This window comes from Eleutherodactylus coqui, chromosome 1 (genome assembly GCF_035609145.1).
Source record: "Eleutherodactylus coqui strain aEleCoq1 chromosome 1, aEleCoq1.hap1, whole genome shotgun sequence".
In the NCBI taxonomy this organism is placed as follows: Eukaryota; Metazoa; Chordata; class Amphibia; order Anura; family Eleutherodactylidae; genus Eleutherodactylus; species Eleutherodactylus coqui.
The window spans coordinates 150,257,175-150,278,063 of NC_089837.1; the positions used below are offsets into that span (position 1 = coordinate 150,257,175).

The window sequence follows — 20,889 nt, forward strand, 5'->3', positions numbered from 1 at the left end:
TCCCTGAGGACTGGAGTTAGGGAACACTGCTTTCTACAGTATTTTTATGTAGTTGAAACTAACTAAAAGTAGTGCAGGAGTCGTCATTGTGTTCATAGGGATCTTGCTATGCTATTGGGATTGTCGGGGGGGGGGGGGGGTTCTAGTAGCATATGCAGCACAGTTCTGACACCATCTCTTGGCTACAATATAGACTATAGCTCTAAACCACTGCAATCTAAGTAAAGAGGTGTATTTACAAAGGTATATTTTAGTAGATTACATCTGTATAAGGGCTCTTTCACGCGTCCGTAGGCGTTTTTACGTGCACCCGCCGTTCAGGGGGCCCAGGCCCTAGACATATACGCCAAGGCCACAATGCCGTTGAGCAGGGAGAGACAGCTTAGCTCTGCTAAGCTGTTTCTCCCTTCCCTCCCCCCCGCCGGCTCACCACCTCTCTCCTCCCCTCTGGCTGTTTGCAATGGGAGGGGGCAGGATGGGGGCGGAGCAAAGCTTCCACCCCGTCCCCACCCCTTGTTCGCAGCCAGCAATGAGAGGGGGTGAGATGGGGCGGAGCCAAGCTGCAGCCCCCTCCCCGTAGCCAGCAATGGGACGAGGCAGAGCTTAGTTCCGTATCCTCCATCGCAAACAGCCGGAGAGAAGAGGGAGGGAGTTTAGCAGTCACGCTGCTAAACTTGACTGCTAAACTCCCTCCCTTCTCCAGCTGCTGTCATTAGCTCCCATAGGAGTCTATGCAGCGGCCGACTTATACCGGGCAGAAAGATAGTTCCAGGAGTATCTTTGCTGCATGGCGCTATATTGGCCGTCCGGGTGCTTTTATGCTGCGGCAATACACCTGTTTGATTTGATGCATTGGAATCCAATGCATCAGATGGTAGCGTATATCAGCCGACCGTGAAAACGGCGGCTTATGTACGCTCGTGTAAATAAACCTTAAAAGGGATACACAGTACTTGGGTAAGCCTAGAAATTGCAAGTTCAAATCTAAATCAATGCAGGTTTAGTTTTATTCAACTGACTTCTCCTTGTATGTATTAATATAAGCTTAAGGGTGTATTTTTGTAATTTGTGTACAACTGTAGAGTACTATAAATGGCTGTACATAAATTGCAAGGATGTACTATGAAAAAGTGGTAAGCAACCACTAAAGAGGATCGATCCGCTCTCCTGGCAGATCTGTTTTAGGAAATAATTGCAGTCCCCATGGAACAACAATTTTGGAGCACCTTTTCTCTGCTACATTCTGACATTCTCCGGTTGTTCGTCCTATAAATTTATGAAGCAACTGACAACTAGGTATTAGCATTCCCCTTATCCCTGCAGTCTGGGACTATCCAGCTAGTACTGACTAGATCAGTCTGTGAATGGACACACTCTTTTGACATAGGAAAGTAGTAATTCTGAGTTGTTGTTTTTTCCATAAATACACACTTTCTCAGCATGTCATATGGTTGTAACTGCAAGGGGTTAATCTAACACAGGCCATGCACTCCCAATTACTCCCTGCCACAACTTATGGTAAAGCCATAAGACAGACCTACACATACAGACACAACTACTGTTTTCCAGTAGTTAAAGGGTTAAGAGGCACAAAGTCTATAGGTTCAGAACCATAAGGACAAAGCTTAGTAACGTTTTAAGATAAAATGACATAAAAATATAAGCAAAACAATTCTAAAACAGAAGTGAGGTGAACAATAGAGCACATGTCAGTGTTGGCTGGCCTCTCAAAATATGAATGTATTTCTATTGACCAGCACATTTTATAGTTCCAGGCCTTGACTCAGGTTTCAGAACTGCCCATTAGTTTGTTGGGTAAATCCCTGGTTTAAGATTGGATAGTGAGGTAAGGGGTTAAATACCATGAATATTCAATAGTCCATTCTCCTGTATTCACCTTGCTAAGGCAATGTTTGGCTAGACAGATGTTCCTTTTATTTGAAGCTTGCAGAACATAGGTTTAGGTGTCACTAGTAAATAAATCTTGGTTTTTGTATAGCGCCAACTTATTACGCAGCGCTTTCAGGTAATTATTACTTATTACCCCCCACCAAGCTGGGTTCTCATTTTACCGACCTCGGAAGGATGGAAGGCTGAGTCAACCTTGAGCCGGCTACTTGAATCATACGAGATCGAACTTGCAACCTTCAGGTCGTAGGCGAGAGCTTACACTCTGCACCACACGAGGCTACTGCCTCTGTCTTTTATTTGAAGCTTGCAGAACCTAGGTTTAGGTGTCACTAGTACTCTCCAAAGGATGATGCTTCCCTCTAGACCATTCCCCTGCAATAAATGTTCCTGGCTATTTCAAATGGCTTACAAGATTAAAAAAAACCAAGTGTCTAGAAGGAGTTGTCGTTTTGCTTCAAAACTCAACATGCAGTTACATCTCAGGCAGATATACAAATGATTATAGCTGTGATGTGATTAGATGAACGGTCTTGCCATCTGAGGCGCTAAAAGTATTTCCACCCTTGGCCTATGAAAAGGCTCTCAGAGGCTCCTTGTGTGTAGTGACCTCTTTTTTGCTTGTGTGGGTCTTGTTGCCCACTACACATGCCTCTACAATACAATCGAAGAGATTTCACCCAGTGAACAGTTTGAGAGGACTCATTGCTAGACTAGTTGCACCTTACTAAGACAGGAAAGCATATATTTGGCAGGTGCCTTGCTTTAAACTACAACAATAAGGGAAGGTAAAACAAAAATATACAGCTAATGAATGAAATTCATTAAAGTTTAAAAAAATCAAAAAATTCTGAAGTAAAGTAGAGGAGCAAGAGACACCGATCACAAACTAAAATGTCTGTACACAAATGCATAGAGCATGGGAAACAAAAGAATTTGAGCTCCTAACACAGGAAGGGAAATATGATGTCACCTGCATCACGGAAACTTGGTGGGATGATACACAAGATTGGAATACAAGGCTTAAAGGATACAACTTATTTATAAGAAACAGGCCTAATAAAAGATGAGGAGGTATTGTGTTGTATGTTGGGAAGGCATACATCTCCATAGAGATTCAAGCTTCAGAGCATGGGAGTTCTGTAGAAACTGGGTAAAAATACAAGGACAGAACAAAAAAATGATATAATTGTAGTAATTCATTAAAGGCTGCCTATAAGCAGACAAGCTGAATATATGGATGAACCCTACAAATGAGCTGTCTACAAATGTCTGAAGGGCTGTCACAGTGCAGCGGGATCAGCCCTATTCTCATTTACACAAGGAAAGACTAGAAGCAATGGGATGAAACTGAAAGGGAGGAGACACAAATTAGATATTAGAGAAAGCGTCTTGATAGTGAGAAGATGATCAATGAGCGGCAAACTGCCCCCGCTGCTTGTGTGATGGTCTGGGGTGGACCATTGTATATGACAATCGGTCACCCTTAGTAGTGGTATGAGGGACAATGACAGCCCAGCGATATGTTCAGGACATCCCGCAACCACATGTGTTCCTCTCATGGCGGCTTCCAAGAGGCATTTTCCAGCAGGATAATGCCTGGCCGAACACACAAGAGAGTCACAGGAATGTCCCCACAACATTGTCACACTTCCATGGCTGCCCGGTCGCCAAATGTATCGTCAATAGAACATGCATGGGGCCATCTGGAACACCAACTTTGACAGCCTATGAGTTTGCACAATGTAGAGGCTTAGTTACAGCAAATGTGGACCGATGTGCTGCAGGTTATCATATAGAACCTGTATGCCTACATGCTTGTCCATATAGCATCTTGTATCCAAGCTCGAGGCGGTACAACAGAGTATTAGAGCTTCCATGTCCGCCCGTATCACATCTTGTATCCAAGCTAGAGGCGATACAACGGGGTACTAGAGCCTCCATGCCCGCCCATACCGCATCTTGTATCCAAGCTAGAGGCGATACAACGGGGTACTAGAGCCTCCATGCCCGCCCATACCGCATCTTGTATCCAAGCTAGAGGCTGTACAACAGGGTACTAGAGCCTCCATGCCCACCGGTATCACATCTTACATCCAAGCTAGAGACGGTACAACAGGGTACTAGAGCCTCCCTTCAAATGTTCAATTTTCTGCAATAAATTATCCTTTTCCTCTGATATTGTAATCACTTATATAAATGTTACAATTTCGCACACACAATTTCATTTGATTCCGACAACTTCTTCTAGGTGCTTGATTTTTTTTTTGTTACAGAGTGTATGTAGTCATGTTACATTTTCATCACACGTATTTCCCAAAGGAACATCACAGTGCAGAGTTTTAAGAAAAGGTGTGATAACCTTGTTATCTCATGGAGAATGCAAATATTTGCTCAACAGAACTGTCATGAGACCAGTGCCAAATTTAGTGTATGCACAATAAAGTGTGTTAGGAGAAGGAACAAAAAATGGTTTAATCTTTGCCAACTACTAATCTTATTAGTAAGAATTAGTCACTTCCTAACCCGTTGCACGTGAGTTTTCTTATGGCCCATTAGCTACAGGGATGTTTAATTGCACAATATTTTTTAGTTTTAATAGTGGAAATTTTATGTAATTCATGTAAACCAGCGACGTAATAATGCTTGCCATCGGTGATATCAGTGGTAGTTAGTTGGTGGAGTCAGATGTAGCGTTAGAGCCCGGAAGCGACTGATGTCTGGTCTGCAGTTTCTCCCATTTGCAGCTTTATAAACTATATTAATTCCATTAGGCTGCTGAAAAAATAATTATAGTAGAATTTAATAGTTATTTTAATAATACATACAGTCCAGAATTGTTCTCATCTATGGAAATAAATGGGCTCACAAGATCGCCATCACCAGGGTAAGGTGGTTGGTGCATAAAGTAATTCGGTCCCTCACAGGATTCTGGTTTAAAAATTCACAAGGCAAAACCTCTTCCTGATTGAGTTCTCCAAGGTGACTGCCAATTGGACTGCTTAGCCAGTTCCAGCTATTTAGTAGTTGGACTGCCACAATGAACAAATTAAGAATGTTACATGTCAGTTTAGTTTATTATTTATTTAGCTCTTTCAACGCACTTTGCATAAATTAATAGTACCAGCTTACAGTATATAAGAAACTTGGTCATTTATGTTAACCCTTTCCAATCCACTGTCTGATGTCTAAAGACATTATGATTTAAGGCTGTATAGCTCTGATGTTGGAAGACATCCGTCAGGGTTCTCTTACTGTATGTTGCCAGCCTCTATGCTGTCAGAGCCTATCCAACATGTCACCTCATGCAGTACTGACTTTAGCCAGCATATAGCGCCGTTGTATAACAGAAAAAGAGTAAGCCCCCTAGGAAAACCAGGATACAAATTGGATTGGAAAGGGTTAATAGATAAAAATGTCTGTCTTCACATATAGACCACTTTTGCTGCTCCTTTTCGTCCTCCTGCCTTGTGCTCTTATCCTTTACTCTAAAAAAAAAAAAAAAAAAAAAATTGTGCTGAAACCATCTCAAAACTGATCATCTCGCTAGGGGATCAGACCATATGCTGTAGAAGTCTATGGGGGAGGAAGAAGGAGTTGCAAGATGAGACCTGCTGCTCAAGGATCTTTTTCTTTTTTTTTTGTATGTGCTTTTCTTTAAATTTTATCCAATGCTGGATTAATGCCACTGTATAATGTCCTCCAAACTGCTGCTTCTGGGGGTGTGCTGCAGAGAGATAGGGGAGCAGGATCTCCTTTTCGCTGTGTATAGTAGACGACTTGGTAGCTAGTTATCATCCACCAGCTCAGGAAAAAAAAAGGAGAATGTGGAGGGAAAAAATGGTGAAACTCCCATATAAAAGTTATCTAATTGCAATAAATAGTGCTTCTATCTATATTTATATACACATATACACACAGCGGCTTACTTTCAAAAGCCACCCTAAAGTACCTTTTTTTTTCCTCTGATCTATTCTCTGGAAAGTGGTCTGCCGCTCTGGCCCCCCGTCCATCAGCTGATCTTTTGGCCCACTGTTCAGTGCAGCGGACCGGATGTTGTCACCAGTGGACAGGGGAGGACGTGCAGGTGCAGGCATCAGTCCCATTGAAATCAATGGGAGAGTTGACCTGCTACGGCACCTACTGCTCCTCTCCTAGTCAGGACTGAATGCAACGTCCTGACCAGCAAAAAACTAGGAAGTGCTGTAGTAGCGTGGCTTTCCCATTGATCTCAAGGGCACTGAAACCTGTGCTGGCATTTTCTTCCCTGTCTGCTTGTGACAACCTCCAGCCTGCTACACCGGATAGGGGGCAGAGCGATCAGCTAAACGATCAACTACTGATGACCTATCCAGAGTATAGGTCATCAGTGGGGAAAAAAAAGGCAGACAACCCCTTTAAATGTCAAGACACTTCAATCATCTTTTTCAGTTTCATTAAACAGACAGCACTAGGTGTTGAATTAGTTAATAGATTTCTAAAGATGTCTATATGTGGGTAAGTGAAAATAGTCTAAAAAAACAATAAAATTCTGTGTGCTGTATGCTAGTTGACTTACTGAAATCATAGAGTGGCGAAGAAGCTACAAAGAGTCACAATCTGCCTTATCCAGCTTGATTGATGTCTTTGAGGACAGGTTCATCATCTCAAATTCTTTGGAAATTCCACTCATTTGCCGTTGCTTCCCTATCATAGCGGATTTCACTTTTTCAAATAAGGGGGTGTGAAATCTTCACGTAACATGCGGATTTTGCTGTGAGTTTGTTACATATATTTACACTCCACACATCAAATGTGGAGCGGATGTACCTTTTAAGCACAAGAAAGCATCTTGATGGTAATTCTGTTTAGCTGCAGTCCGTGAATGTAATTTGTACTTAAAGTTGGTTATTTCTTGTGAGCTCTACTTTAACTTGTAGAACAGATTTATACTTTTCGTATGGAAGATTCTAAATGGGTTTTATGGCATTATGTATGAATGTTGTGGACTACAACTTCCATTTTGCTGTTGGCCAACTACATAAAACAGCTCTTAATGAGGCAAAATGTACCAACGTGACTAGTTTGTCAGGATTATATCATTTGTGTTCAAAAGCACACTTCTGTCAGAATTTTGGAAATTTCAGTTATAAACTCTATTTATGGGAAACCATTTTTGAAAACCTTTTGGCTTTTTTTTTTATTTCAGCAGTGCTATGCAATTTAAACGAATCACAAAATATTGTCCTTTATTAGCAATCAGCACAAAGCCTCCCCTTTCTAATCCTATGGCCATTTAATGTAGACTCTCTGTGTCAGACGGTTTGTTTTATAGGCTGGCAGCTTATTACCAATCAGTGGCCTCAGTAGTGATGTCATGTAGTGTTGCATATGACTCCTGAGGATGCTGCCGCAATTAGTTCATCAGTAGCTTGGATGCAAGATGTGAAATGGGAGGGCATGGAGGCTCTAGTACCTGTTGGGTCACCTCTAGCTTGGCTGTAAGATGTAATAAGGGCAGGCATGGAGGCTCTAGTACCCTGTTGGGTCGCCTTTAGCTTGAATACAAGATGTGAAATGGGAGGGCATGGAGGCTCTAGTACCCTATTGGGTCACCTCTAGCTTGGCTGTAAGATTTAATACGGGCGGGCATGGAGGCTCTAGTACCGTGTTGGGTTGCCTCCTGCTTGGATGCAAGATGTGATATGGGGAAGCATGGAGGCATACAGGTTCCATATGGTAATCCTGCGGCATAACTAACCAAGGTAATACTAGCCCGCTTATATATTCTAAGGGGATAGCTACATAGTGAATGAATAAAAAAAAATCACCAAAGTGGCCCCTCAAAGGGATTTTCCAAAAAGAGAGAAAAAAATCCATCCTGTGACATCTTGTTTTGCTTTTTCTGTTCAGCAAGTAGTTGATATATTTAAATACTAGATATTCTACTTTTTCTCTTTCTTGTCATCTGTCTGGATTCATGGAGTCTTCCTGCAGGTATAGATATTTGTATATAACTTATATTTTTAAGCTCATGCATGCAACCGGTCCATCTGGTCAGTTTTTACCATCCTCCATTATGTTGACCTCTTTAATAATAATTTCTCATGAGGCATATGCAATGTCTTCCTCATCTTAACCTAATGTGTTACATTGCCAGTAATATACAGCATTATGACTTATTTTGTTTCATGTATTTTATATATAACTCATATTTGTTTTGTCTTTTTCTCTTCCTCTAGGTGATGAAACTTACCAAGATATATTCAGAGATTTTTCCCATATGGCATCCAACAATCCGGAAAAACTGAATCGCTTTCCGCAATCAGATTCACGGAAGTCTTGAGATTTATACATTTTAAGCTTTATTTCACTTTTTAAAATGAGTATTTAATCAGAATGGTAGAACTATTTATTAGCCCAGCCTTTAAACGTGCAAACCAGTAGTTGCCTGCTCTTGGTGGCAGGGTGTAGCATTCCATGCGTCCACCAGAGAAGGGATTACTGCTCTGCACTTCGGGTAAACAACTAGTTGAACGTGACACCATTAAGCAGAATGGTGTCTGACGGCTGTTGTCTTAGAAATATTGTGGGTGTTTTCTTTGTGCTGAGTATATGAACAAATTTAGCATTCAGCCTTGTTTATAGTTACTACTATATAGGGTCCACCAAAGGCTGTGCTGCAAAGTGTTCTAGTTTCTACATGAATTGGACCAATTATCAGATATATACCCCTTGTTAAGCTGTAAAGAACTTGGCACCTTCTTTGACAGCATTGCACTAATTTGTTAGGCAGGGTGAACGTGTCTACCTAGAACAAGAAATATGAAGGGTGAAAGAAGAGAAAAACCTGATCCGCACACCAAAGAGATGCTGCTGTTTCCATACTTCAGCCAACACCCATAGTGAATACCCAGAATCTTCATGGGTAACTTTAAAATGTTTTGACTGACGCAGTAGGTTGTTACATGGTCATCTTTAATTTCCAACCATCACTGTCTTCTAGTGTTAAATGGCAAAGCGGAAGCCATACTGTCATAGTATATCACTGATTCTATTACATTTATAAGTCCGTCTGCTTCACACCCAGTTACGTCCTAGTCATTAAATGTCATCAAATGGAATCCATCTCCATTGTCTACATTAGTATTCTGATATATGAACCCGATGCAATATGCATTTCTGTTACCTCCGGCTTTCGCTCTCAGAACTGATGCGGACAGTGTATCATTTGCCGACATTCTGGAATGTTCTATCGATAAGGCTGTAAATGTATTAAGTGTAGCGATGCCTCCAGTATCTCTCATTTCCTACTGCCTGTCCAGACCTACAAATTGCCATCCAGTTCTACACAATGATTTTTCAGTTACGACTATTTGAATTGACCATGCATTGCTACGTTGCTGTATCTAATCTCATACAGGGTGGAGTACACTTTAAAGCTTTCTAATCTGTGATGAAGCCATACTGTATATCCTATTCTATAGATGCCTTTGTCAGAGTTGTACATAGAATGTAGTTTTATTAAATATATTTTAAATGTATTGTTTATACAAGGACAGTTTACAAATGGTTAAACTGTTGGCATTGGGCAAGAGTACAGATGGAATGGAGAAGAGGGGGGACGTGTTCTTCCTTAGGAGAGTAAATGTTCTATACAATGAATTGAAGTCTTACTTTGCACGTTGATGAAATATCTGGCAACCAGTAAGGGTCTCCTGCCAATCACACACTTTCTGTTCTTGGACCCATCGTTTTAGATTGACAAAATAAACATTCTGCACTGTGGGAGGGTGATTTTTCCCGAATTTTATCTGTGAACCTTTTGTTATAATGGTTGCTTATGAATATTCATAAGGGCTCATTCACGTGTCCGTGACTTTGGCACGTATTACAGCCCCATGACTCGCGTGAATGGAGTCAATCAAAGTAAATAGACTTTCATGGATCCATTCACATTAGTGTGTCAACACACAAGAGAAAGATCACAGTATGCTCTATTTCTCAGTGTACCACACGTGAGCCCTATAATTTTGTATGGGCAGCGTATGCAACGCTGTCCATACTTAATACATTGCGTATGGGTGTCGATTCATAAACAGCGCTATGAAACACAGAGGGGTATTTAAAAAGACAGTAACACTGCGCATGACCACGAGCGTGAGATACAGTCATGCGCAGTGCACTCGCTGCCATACTCTGTCGGCTCACACAGACCCGTAAGTCTTAGAGATGCAGTCCTGTCCTGTGACTTCACATAATACTCCTCCTGATCTCAACAGTTAACTGGATTGGTTATAATTCTTAGCGGGCCTGTCACATCCTCCAACAATGGCAGCTCTCGCTTCATTTATAGTGGCCACTCCATTGATTTTGCCAGTTTAATTTGTTTTGCTTTTTGAATAATCTGTGCTGTTTTTTTCATTACCTGATATGCAGACCTGTACTGTTGGGGGCAACCATGGAATGGGTTCTCAAGGCAAGTGAACATGTTGCCAGGAACCTATGATGGTGACTGCCCCCTTGACAGTTTATGACCTCATTTGCATATCGGGCACCAAAACATGGCACAATTGCTCTGAAATCAGGGTGGTCACCAGAATCGGTGCCTACAACCTCGTTAAGCTTCACCCTTTAAACTCAGAGTTGAGTAAGCATCTTGTATTCTGTAAAATATCTGACAGATTAATGATATGAAAAGTAAAGGAGATCATTGAACTCTATGTTGGCGAGAGACTAGATTATAGATGAATATTGATTTGTAATAAAAGAACCAAGATGACAGATGAGTCCAAGGAATACATATGGGACCACAATGCCTAAAGTGACTGTTTTATGTGGGTTTAGTTGAATGTTAGATGAATAAATCTCCACCATAGACCCAAGAAGCACAAGTAATAGGATTTAAATTGGTCTGAATTACCAGCTTAAAACTTTTTGTTGGTACTAATGTCTGGTTAAACTTCTTTTTATCCTTAAGCACAGTATTATGGTAACTTTCTAGAATTAGAACCAGTTACAGTATCTGCCATTACTTCTAACATACAACACAAATGCTGATCCAGATATTGCATCCCCACAATAGAATGTAAAGCTGGCCGTGAACTATAGAGAAAAGGCTGACGCAGACCGTCTTCTGCTGACTGTTGTAAGCAGCATGAGAGATTCTGGCTGATGCTTGGAGAGAAGGTCATCTGCCATTTTGCAGTGGTGTTTCTTTAGCTGCGGCTGTTGGCAGTACTTGAAGAATTGTATGAAATGACAGATGCACATCCAGACATGGTCACATTGGAAAACAAGGATCGGTCTACCAATTGCTGCTTAATTATTGCTCAGAATGACAACGTCTTAAAAAAACCCATACATGTCGCTCAGAAAGTAGCCACCTAAAATCTTTTCTATGAGGCCAGCTTCCCCTGGCAATTTGCTTATTGATACTTTGCTGCAGCTGAAGTACAGTCCTGCTTATCCAAAATGACATGTTGACATTAGTTTTTCTTAGGTAAGTCTGTCTTGTGGAGTCTGTGTGTGTGACAGTTTTTAAAGCCTATGAAACCCTGCCAGATCCTTCCCTATTGACTGTTGGTGAGGCATCTGTGTATCTAAACCTGCTGCAGTTGGGAAGGCAATCCATCCGCTTTTTAGAAGAAAGTCACTCAGACTTGTAAAGTGTCTGACTTCGCTCCCTACTGTGACTAGTACTGAATGTAACCTTAGCCTCCTGTTACAATGAAGGAGAACTGCACGATTCCCGTTCTGACCAGCTCGCTCGCGCAGCCTGTTTAGACAGGTAGATCATCGTTGAGAATCGTTCACTTCTCGTTCAGGGTTTCATATTCCTATGTGAAGCACTAAATGGAATGACAAGTGAATGCACCAACGATGATTAGTCCAGCAGAAACGGAACGAGAAGCGAACGATTCTCATTTATCATTCAGTCGGTGACTCGTGTTTAGACTGAACGATTATCGTTCACTTGAATGATTTCTTAAAAGATAATCGTTCCATCTAGACGCACCTTTATTCTTGGCTGCAGCGATGGAACAGTCGGAAAACAAAGGCGCAATGTGGCCTCTAAGGGACTTGAATGACGCTACAAGCAGCCTTAGAACATCGCCCCCTTTTTGTTTAGGTGAACCATATATTGTTACTTTTCTCCTTACTAATCCTTCCTATTTGTACTCTCTTCTAAGTGCAATATTTTGTACAAGGATGATTCTTGTGCTTTCTGATTGGTGGACACCATTCTTTGCATTGCAATATTCCTTCCAGATAATGTGCTACGATGAATGTCAGACATATCTAGTTTTATTGTAATCATTTTTGTAAGTTAAACTTGAATGTAGCTTTAGTTTTGCTCACTCAAAAAATAGAGATCTTATGTCAGTGTAAATGTACATTATGTAACAATTGTAAATACTTGAGCCAATAATTTGTACACTGCAACATCAAAACAATATGCAATTTCAATAAAGGGAACAAAATCTGTCTCGGACAACCCGCAGTATATATTATTGGCCAACGGCTGTATGTACTAATGGAAGATTTATTCCAGAATGTCATGAAGAATAAAAATGTAAGAAATTGAAAACCGGTTTAGAGAATTGTAGGATTAGCTGGTACATGAGGCCATTTAACCAGATATTGCACTATAAACGAATGGCTTCTTTTAGATGCTGCCGTCGGCACAAAACTGATTCTCAACTGCACATCAAAGGGATGCAACCAAGAGACCTACCTATGCTAACAGGCATAGGCGGCTGGCACACCCGCTTTAGGGCTCAGTTCAAGGTTTTCGACTTTCTGCTCCATTTTTAAGGATAGAAACTGAAATGAAATGTGAATTTCTTTTTTTCTTCTCCCCATTGACCTCAATGGGATTTCAAAAAACCTGAACTGAGCCATAATGCAGGTGTGGAAGCAGCCATACTTGTGTTCAGCTGCATCCATCTTTATTCTGTCATAATGATCAGCATGAGGTTATAGATGCTATACATCGCTGCACCTTTCAAACCAAAACTTAAAAGGGGTTTCCGGGCAGTGCTGACTGTCAGTGCCAGACTACATTGGGGTCAGAGTGAAAGCAACTGCTCTGACCCGTGTAGTGGCTGGTGCTTGGAATTGCAGGCAAAGCTCTCACTGAAATCAATGGGCGCTATGCATGCAATTATAAGCAGAGCTCCCACTGATTTCCAGGTTAGCTGTGCCTGCAATTACAAGCACTGGCCACTACATGGGTTGGAGCAGCATCATACGCTCCAACCCTGCTGTAGCCTGCAACTGACAGCTGGTGCTGCCAGGAAAACTCGATTAATGGGGTTTTCCCACAACTTAAAATTGTTTTACAACCACTTTCTTTTCTGGTTGCTGACAAGGACATGTGATCACTGCAACCAATTGTTGGATATCAAAATTCAGTGCTGTGGCCTATGATTGGCAGTAGCAGTCACATGTCCCGGTCAGCCGCAGGGCAGGGTGATTGTGAAGCAATTTTAAGTCTAGGGAAAAGCCCTTCTAATGGTATGTTCCCACGTAGTGGAAAATGAAAATTCAAGGTTCTGACATCAGTAGGAGTATAGCCAAAGACAGCTATGAAGTGGTTTTTATAACTTTGTGACATTTGCTGTATATATACATCAGAAATATACATCCCCCTGAAATGTGATTGTTGAGTACCAAATGGCTGTCACGGTAAACAAACACCTGCAGACCTGCCATTCTAGCATACCTGTTAGACCCTGATTAGGCAGGGATGACCTCAAAAGCAGAATACACTGCAAAACATAACTATTGTACTGTATGTGATCACATGTTCAAGTCCCAACTCTTTATTGACGAGGCCTGTTTGCGCCTTCAATGACCAACTAATTTTTCTTTTTCTTTTCGTCATTGCATTCCAACGATGAAAAAAGACTGCTCTACAATGCTGGACAATAAGGACTTCCCCTCTTCAATTGCTGTTTATTGTTTCTTGTCAAGTGATTATAGCTGATACTGTAGAAGGCAGAACAGGAAGTATAGGAGGGAGGAGCCAACCTACTCATGCATTCTGTCAGCATAAAAACCATCCCGGGATTGCAGGCTTGTCGATCAGTGTAAATACTTAGCACTTCACATAGAAGGTGACGTGCTGAGTGAGAAGCTTGCAATCCAGCGGTGAAGTCTCAGTCTAAACGCTCTGCACAAGCGCTAAAGACCTTAGCGGTGACATCAGCACTCATGCAGTCGTTTATCTGGTTGTCTTCCCGTGTAAAAGGGACACAAGTCGTAGGGGAGGAGTAAAAACTGACACAAGCACACAGGCTTTTGGAGCTATGGGTAAGTTAGTTCCTGCTATTCACATCTCTTCTGGTTAGTATTGCTGTACAATATCTTACATGATAAGTCGTGTGTTTTACAGACAAGGGGCAGAAGCTGTTATTCTTAAAGTGTGCAAGATATAGACCATAGCGTAACACCAGGCTCCTCCCACCAGTTCAGAGAGAACGGAGAGTCAAAGATACAAGCTACGGAGTGGAAAATAAGGAAAATGTATGATCCAAGTCATATAATGGCCAGAAATAGGGATATTCATCATGAAGACACATGGCAGCTTATTTTGAGAAGTTAGGCATGCTTGCAGTATTTGCAGGGAGGCATCGACCAAAATTTATTTACAACATTGTAAATATTTTTTGCAGTTATAGGAAACATTTATTGCTGCTAAAGGAGGATTTCGGTCGGTTTTACATCGGCATTGGGACCTCCGGCTAGAGGTTCCGTTACAGATCCAGCTTGGTATACCAGAAGACCATATTTTATTAGCAATCCATGTGGAAACCCAGGTCAATTCAAAGGCTTCACTTACCTTTTCCTACAAGTATAGGTAGATACACTTATGTGGTCTTCTGTTAATTACACAGGTTGCTGATGAGGTTTAATGAAGGACTCCGGCTTTCAGCAAGAATGTAGAAGAGGAGTAAACAAAGAGGAGTTAGTAAGAGAAATGTCTTAAACTATATGTTGGTTCTTAACCTGATTGTGCTACCCCAAACAATCTTAAAGCCGTGAAGACAGGATTGGGAGGTTCAGATTAAGGAGGATCTTGTTCCAAGATTCTTAGTGGAACCTAGAGGACGAGTAAGGTGGTAGACCAATATTCAGGATGGATTGGAGAGGGGAGTCTAGTGAGTGGAAGACTGATAACCGTACCCAGGACAATAAGGAATCGGGGCAAAGAGTATTTATTTCCGCAGTAAGAGAAGGGTGGATTCTGGAGATATTTTTTAGGTACAGATGAGCGAGTAAGTAATTGTAGGGCACAAAGGAGAGAGCCGAGTCACATATAACCGCAAGATCACCCCAATATGCTGCCTAGGAGTGACATCAGGTTTAGTTAGGCTATATTGTAAGTTTTGGAAGGATTTGGTTTCAGGTGGAGGACATGATTTTAGAAACAGTGGCCAGATCACTTGTGGTTTACAGTAATGAAGGAGTAGTATGTGATAAAGTAGGGTGGTATCACATCTGCGGCAGAACCCCCGCCCCGAGCTGCCATTTCAGATGCAGCTGCCGATACAGATAAAGTAATGCTTTTTTTTTCTTCTGTCCCACAAGCGGGCAGCTGGGTGGCAAGTGGTCTGACCCCATTATAGTCAATGGGGTGTGTTCGGTTCCGTCGCAGGGATTCCCGTCTTCTAACAGAGCAGGACCATGGAAAACCCTGTGCAACTGTGAAAGCATAGAAAGGTGTATCATCAGTGCGGGTGTGATAAAGTCAAACCTGCTGCTAGTTTACTTAGTAGGGGCTCTGTAGATAAAACCAAACTCAGATGGCTGATCTAGGACAGATCCTCAATAGAGATGAGTGAGCACACTCAGTAAGGCGATATACACGAGAGAGAGCAGCGCTTTTTTCGAGTACCTGCTGGCTCGTCTCTAATCCCCAACAATGGGAAGAGCAATGAGCCAGCGAATGATGCCCTGAACGAGTGGTTGGAGTAGTAGGAGCGACACTAAGAGCGAGCGCTGTCCTTAGAGGGCCACGCGGGTGCAAACACACTTCTCCATCCCGTTTCTGTACTAATGCCTGCCTAAGGACATCCCTGGGGTGACGGGAGACGCGGCCAACTTGCTGCTGAGTTGCTGAAGGAGATGGAGGGAACTTAGATAAGTAAGGGCTTATTCACACACATTTTGTGAGGCAAGAAGTACACAAAACTTGTGCAAATATGAATGCCATTATTTTGAATGGATTTATTTACACTAGCGATGCCACAGGGGAAAAAAAAACCGTGTTCCATCTTTTGGCGTTCCCTCTGCATGCTTTGCCCCACATCACATGGCACTTGCATACAGTGGGAAATTCTTGCGATCCTCTGAAATGCATAAAACACATGGCTGACGATCGCAACGCCCCAGAAGTGATGTACGTTAGAAACAAAAGCGCTTCGCATCGCTGCCGCTCTACTATCGTTATGCCGTTTTACACGGGAGCCCTAGTCGTGCAAGTGAATGGAGGCGGGGGCGATCCGGGGATCATCCAAGCCGCTCGCTTCCATTCACGGAAAACCGGACACGTTCCATCACTGAGCGGCTCCTGTTTACACAGTTGCTTGATTTCTGACAAGTGAAGGAGTTCTCGCTCTTCGTGGTTTCCCATGATAATCGCCCCGTACACAGGTATGTTACAGCAGGGCGGTTCCTCAGAGCTGCCACATCCTATGCCCATAGGAACATAAGCCCCCTCACCCACATGCTGCCTCCCATAGTGCCCCCGTAACACATCATTCTGCAGGGGGCGCAGCAGCTGTCTGCTGCGGAAGGAACCCAAAGCCACCATCTGAGTCTCACCGAGCAACCAATCACAGGAGGCAGACGGAGCAGGAAGGAGGCGGGCTACCAGCTGATTGGTCGCTGCTGTCTTCTATCATGTGATCCCCAGGCCGTCCAGCATGGCTTCCCCCTGTTGCTCGGCAGCGTTGTGGCGAGATGCATGAAGGCCGGTGCAGCCGGTGTGATGCTGGGCAGGCTCGTCACCATGAGGTCCTACCAGGCTGTGCTGCTGCTGCTCGCCGCGCTGGCCGTCTTCGCCTTCTATTACCTGGGCTCTGGGAAGGAGAATTTCTCGAGCACTACGAGGAGGATGAAGGCGAGCAGTGCGGTGGACACCGACCTGCTGCCGCCCTCCTCGGCAGAGCTGAAGATGGGCGAGGGCAAGAGCAAGAACCTGGAGAGCCGCGGGGTGCAGGACTACCACCTGCTCATCATGTTCACCAAGGTGGACCGCAGCCCGGCGCTCACGGACAAGCTGCAGGGGGCGCTGCACTCGCTGGTCAAGTACGGCAAGTTGGAGAGCAGCGAGGTGCTGAGCCTGCACTTTGTAACGGATGAGCCCAGCAGAGAGGTGGGCAAGACTGTCCTGCGGGGTCTGCTGCAGGGGGCCAGCTTCAAGTACAAGGTGGGTGGCTGGCACACTGCATGGCGATCCACACAGCCAAACATGGACTGTTGAGTGAATCCTGAATGGGCGCTGCGATTGGCAGCAGAGTACAGTGATGGGGTGTTAACCCTTTCCAATCCAACTTGTATCCTGGTTTTCCTAGGGGGCTTACTCTTTTTCTGCCGTTATACAATAGCGCTATATGCTGGCTAAAGCCAGTACTGCATGAAGTGACACATGGGATAGGCTCCGACAGCAGGGAGGCTGGCAATATACAGTAAGAGGACCCTGACGGATGTCTTCCAACATCGGAGCTGTACAGCCTTATATCATAATGTCGTCAGACAGTGGATTGGAAAGGGTTAATAAGCCCCGTTCACAGCGGAGAATAAAACATGCTGTTGATTTTCCATCTCTGTGTGTTGTGGGAAGCGTTAGGTGTCGTTCATTGCAGAGAAGCAAGAAAAATCCTGATCGTTATTTGGTGTGCTCGCCCTTTGCCCAATTCTTCTAGGTGCACCTGGACAAAGTCAGGGGTTTTGTAGCATTGTAGTCGGGTGTATGATTAAGAAAGAGGTGTAGTTGAAACACAGCCATTTACTGAAAAAAACAGCTGTGTAAGGGCTATTTCAGACGACCGTATATCGGCTGGGTTTTCATGCCGAGCTGATATATGGTGTCCTTGTCTGCAGGGGGAGGAGGATGGAAGAGCAGGGAGCAGGAACTGAGCTCCCGCCCCCTCTCCACTATATGTAATAGGGGGTGAGATAGGGGTGGAGCTAAGTACTGGTGCTTAGCTCCGCCCCTCCCATTTCTAATAGTGGCAAGGGAAGGGAGCTCAGTTTCTGCTCCTGGCTCTTCCATCCCCCCCCCCCCCCCCCACACACACCTGCAGACAAGGACACCGTATATCGGCTCGGCGTGAAAACCGAGCCGATATACGGATGTCTAAATAAGCCCTAAAACTGGGTGAGAAACAAACTTTGCTATAAAGGTGAGGTAGCGGAAGACAGTCTCATGTCAGAGGTCATATAGCATGGCAATACTCAGCACCGCAACAAGATTCAAGGTTGTTATACTGCATCAGCAAAGTCTCTCCCAGGCAAAGATGTCAAAGCAGACTGGAGTCTCAAGATGTGCTGTTCAAGCTTTAAAGAAACGCATTGAAATGGCCAACGTTAAGGACACATCCTGCTCCCTTCTCTATGAAATCGGAAGGTGTCCAGTACAGAACGGGTAGAAACCGGTTAGACCCAATGCTGTGGTGGACTGAGTAGTCCGCTCCTTCTAATTTTACAATGGGAGGTCTACTTAGCAGCACCGCCCAATGCAGTGGGCGTCCAGTGCTGACAGCGGGGGATGTACGTATAAGGCCGCTCTCACACAGCCCGCATTTTACCGCGCTAATCGAGGTACAATGCCTGCATTGACTTCAATGGGGCTGTGCAGACCTCGAGCACAGCTTGTCTAACACTGCAGTTCTTGGGCGCTGTCCGCTCTAATTTCATGCGTTGTAGCACTTTTTATCGTACCTAGTCCCCCAACTGGAATGATGGGTGCATTATAAAACCCATTCAAACGCTGCTCATTTCGATTTTTGAACATGACGTGTTGTGAGTGCACGTGTGAGAGCGACCTAAAACTTACCTCCCCACACTCAGCGGATCACCTACTTCTAGTCCATTAGCTTGGCTTATAGGGCTAAAAGTAGGTTAGTCTCTTTAACCGCTTAAGGACTAAAGTGCAGTAAATATACGACGCTTGATCCTGATCGCATGCTGCGAATTGCCCCGATTCTCCGCGGTCAGCCTATCTATTAGATAGGGCTGACCGGCGGAGATTCGGCGGTGGCCCCTGCTCCCAGGCGGCACCGCGGGATGCTGCATTGCCCATGGACAGCCAGCCTTAGGATAAAAAAAAACAGGTCCTTAAGGGGTTAAGAGCCATCTTCAGCATAAAGAAGAACGAGTTGTCCCAGAAGTGACATGACTCCCGCAGTCTGTCTGGGATTACATGAAGAGACGGAAGGATTTGAGCAAGTCTGCATCTACAGATGGTCTGTGCTTGGTTCTCCCTGCTAAGTTTCTTCAAAAACTGTCCGAGTGTGCCTAAAGGAATTGATTCTGTTTTGAAGGCAAAGGGGGGGAGGGGGGGGGATTTCTCTTTTTTGTTCATTTACTTTGTGTTTTGTTAATTGAACAGAAACTATTAACATGTCATGGCAATCTCACCTTTCAGCATTCTTCCACACTTGTCTAAAGCACAGTTGTGTGTGTAAAATTATATGGATCGTTGAAAGAGCACAAAAGGTTATGCTTTATTCTGTCTGCATGTTTGTAAAACTATACATTTTTTTTTTTTTTTTTTGCCGTCTTTCCAAATGTGCTAAAACTAATAGATTCTGGAAGGTAAGGTATGAATCTTAGTTTTTGGATATATACATGCAATTGGTTAACTCTGCCACAAGATGTCGCCACTGCTCAATAAATTGATTCTTTGTATGCTCCAGTAAGGGCGGCTCACAGGAGGGTAATTTCATTGCGTATTACATGGTGGATGGAGTCAATGAAAGTATACTGATTTCATTCACCCACTCACACTAGCGCATAAAAAAGAACGCAGCATGTTCTATTTTACTGTGTATCATGCGCGATAGAACCCTATTCTCTATGGGTGCATAATAAATGCTGTACATACGCAATTACACTGCATACATGCAGCGTTTATATGCAGCGCTGCTAAGTGACAGCGGGGAATTCTAAAAAAAAAGTCAGACTGCACATGACAGCGTGCGTGAGATACGCTGTCCTACACACTGATATGCCTGCTGACTGCCGGCTCACACAGCAGTAGGACGTTTGTCCAGTTTTATATTGGGCTTTTAATCAGTATTCAGTCACTGTGGTTCAATACCGCATTGAACTGCACCTAAAAACCTGAACGCAGTTTTACCACAATTTGTGGCGGTTTGTGATGCCGCTGCTGTAAAGATACAAACTGCGTTGGAAACCATACCAATCACATTCAGTGTGCCGGGCTCGTTTTATATACTTTTATGGGGCACCATCTGTATTTACCTTAACATTACACTTAGGGGCTAGTTCACACGAGCGGATTTGCGCCCCATATTGCATGCACAACTTTTGCATTCAGAATATGCAGTGAATTGAACCAATGTCAGAACGGTCATTCACATGAGCGGATTGTTTTTCATGTGATGTGCGATCACGTGAAAAAAAAATGCGGTATGTCCTTGTTTTCTTTTTTTTTTCTTGTGCCTATCATGCACCATAGAAACCCATTGAAATCAATAGGCATGCATAAATACATGCAAAATGCGCAGGAAACCTGTATATTCACTGTGTATTTATGCACAGAATCGGGGTGTTTTTTGTTTTGTTTTTTGGACTAGTGCACTTTTATTCATTTATTTATTTATTTTGGTGGGTGTGCAGTATTATTGCTTACTAACCACTTGTAATCTAGAAGAGATTTCCAACAATTCTGTAGTACAATTGCACAGAGCTTGCTACCTGGGAGTACATTTGTAGGCGAACTAAGAAGCCCTACCTGGACAGCGC

At 43.4% G+C, this 20,889-nt stretch overlaps 2 protein-coding genes across 4 annotated transcripts in view; both read left to right on the forward strand.

The window, feature by feature from the left end:
- ACAP2 (ArfGAP with coiled-coil, ankyrin repeat and PH domains 2) overlaps nt 1-12,385 on the forward strand; it is a 92,108-nt gene extending 79,723 nt beyond the window's left edge. For all 3 annotated transcript variants that reach the window (XM_066601688.1, XM_066601698.1, XM_066601695.1), the window contains one exon: nt 8,130-12,385. In XM_066601688.1, the coding sequence (XP_066457785.1) occupies nt 8,130-8,233 (104 nt within the window). In that variant the 3' untranslated portion in view covers nt 8,234-12,385. The remainder of the gene's footprint in view (nt 1-8,129) is intronic.
- A 4,425-nt stretch (nt 12,386-16,810) lies between these two features.
- Nucleotides 16,811-20,889, forward strand: part of XXYLT1 (xyloside xylosyltransferase 1) — a 166,565-nt gene continuing 162,486 nt past the window's right edge. Inside the window, exon 1 of the mRNA XM_066601709.1 lies at nt 16,811-17,326. Coding sequence (XP_066457806.1) covers nt 16,862-17,326 — 465 coding nt within the window. The 5' untranslated portion in view covers nt 16,811-16,861. The remainder of the gene's footprint in view (nt 17,327-20,889) is intronic.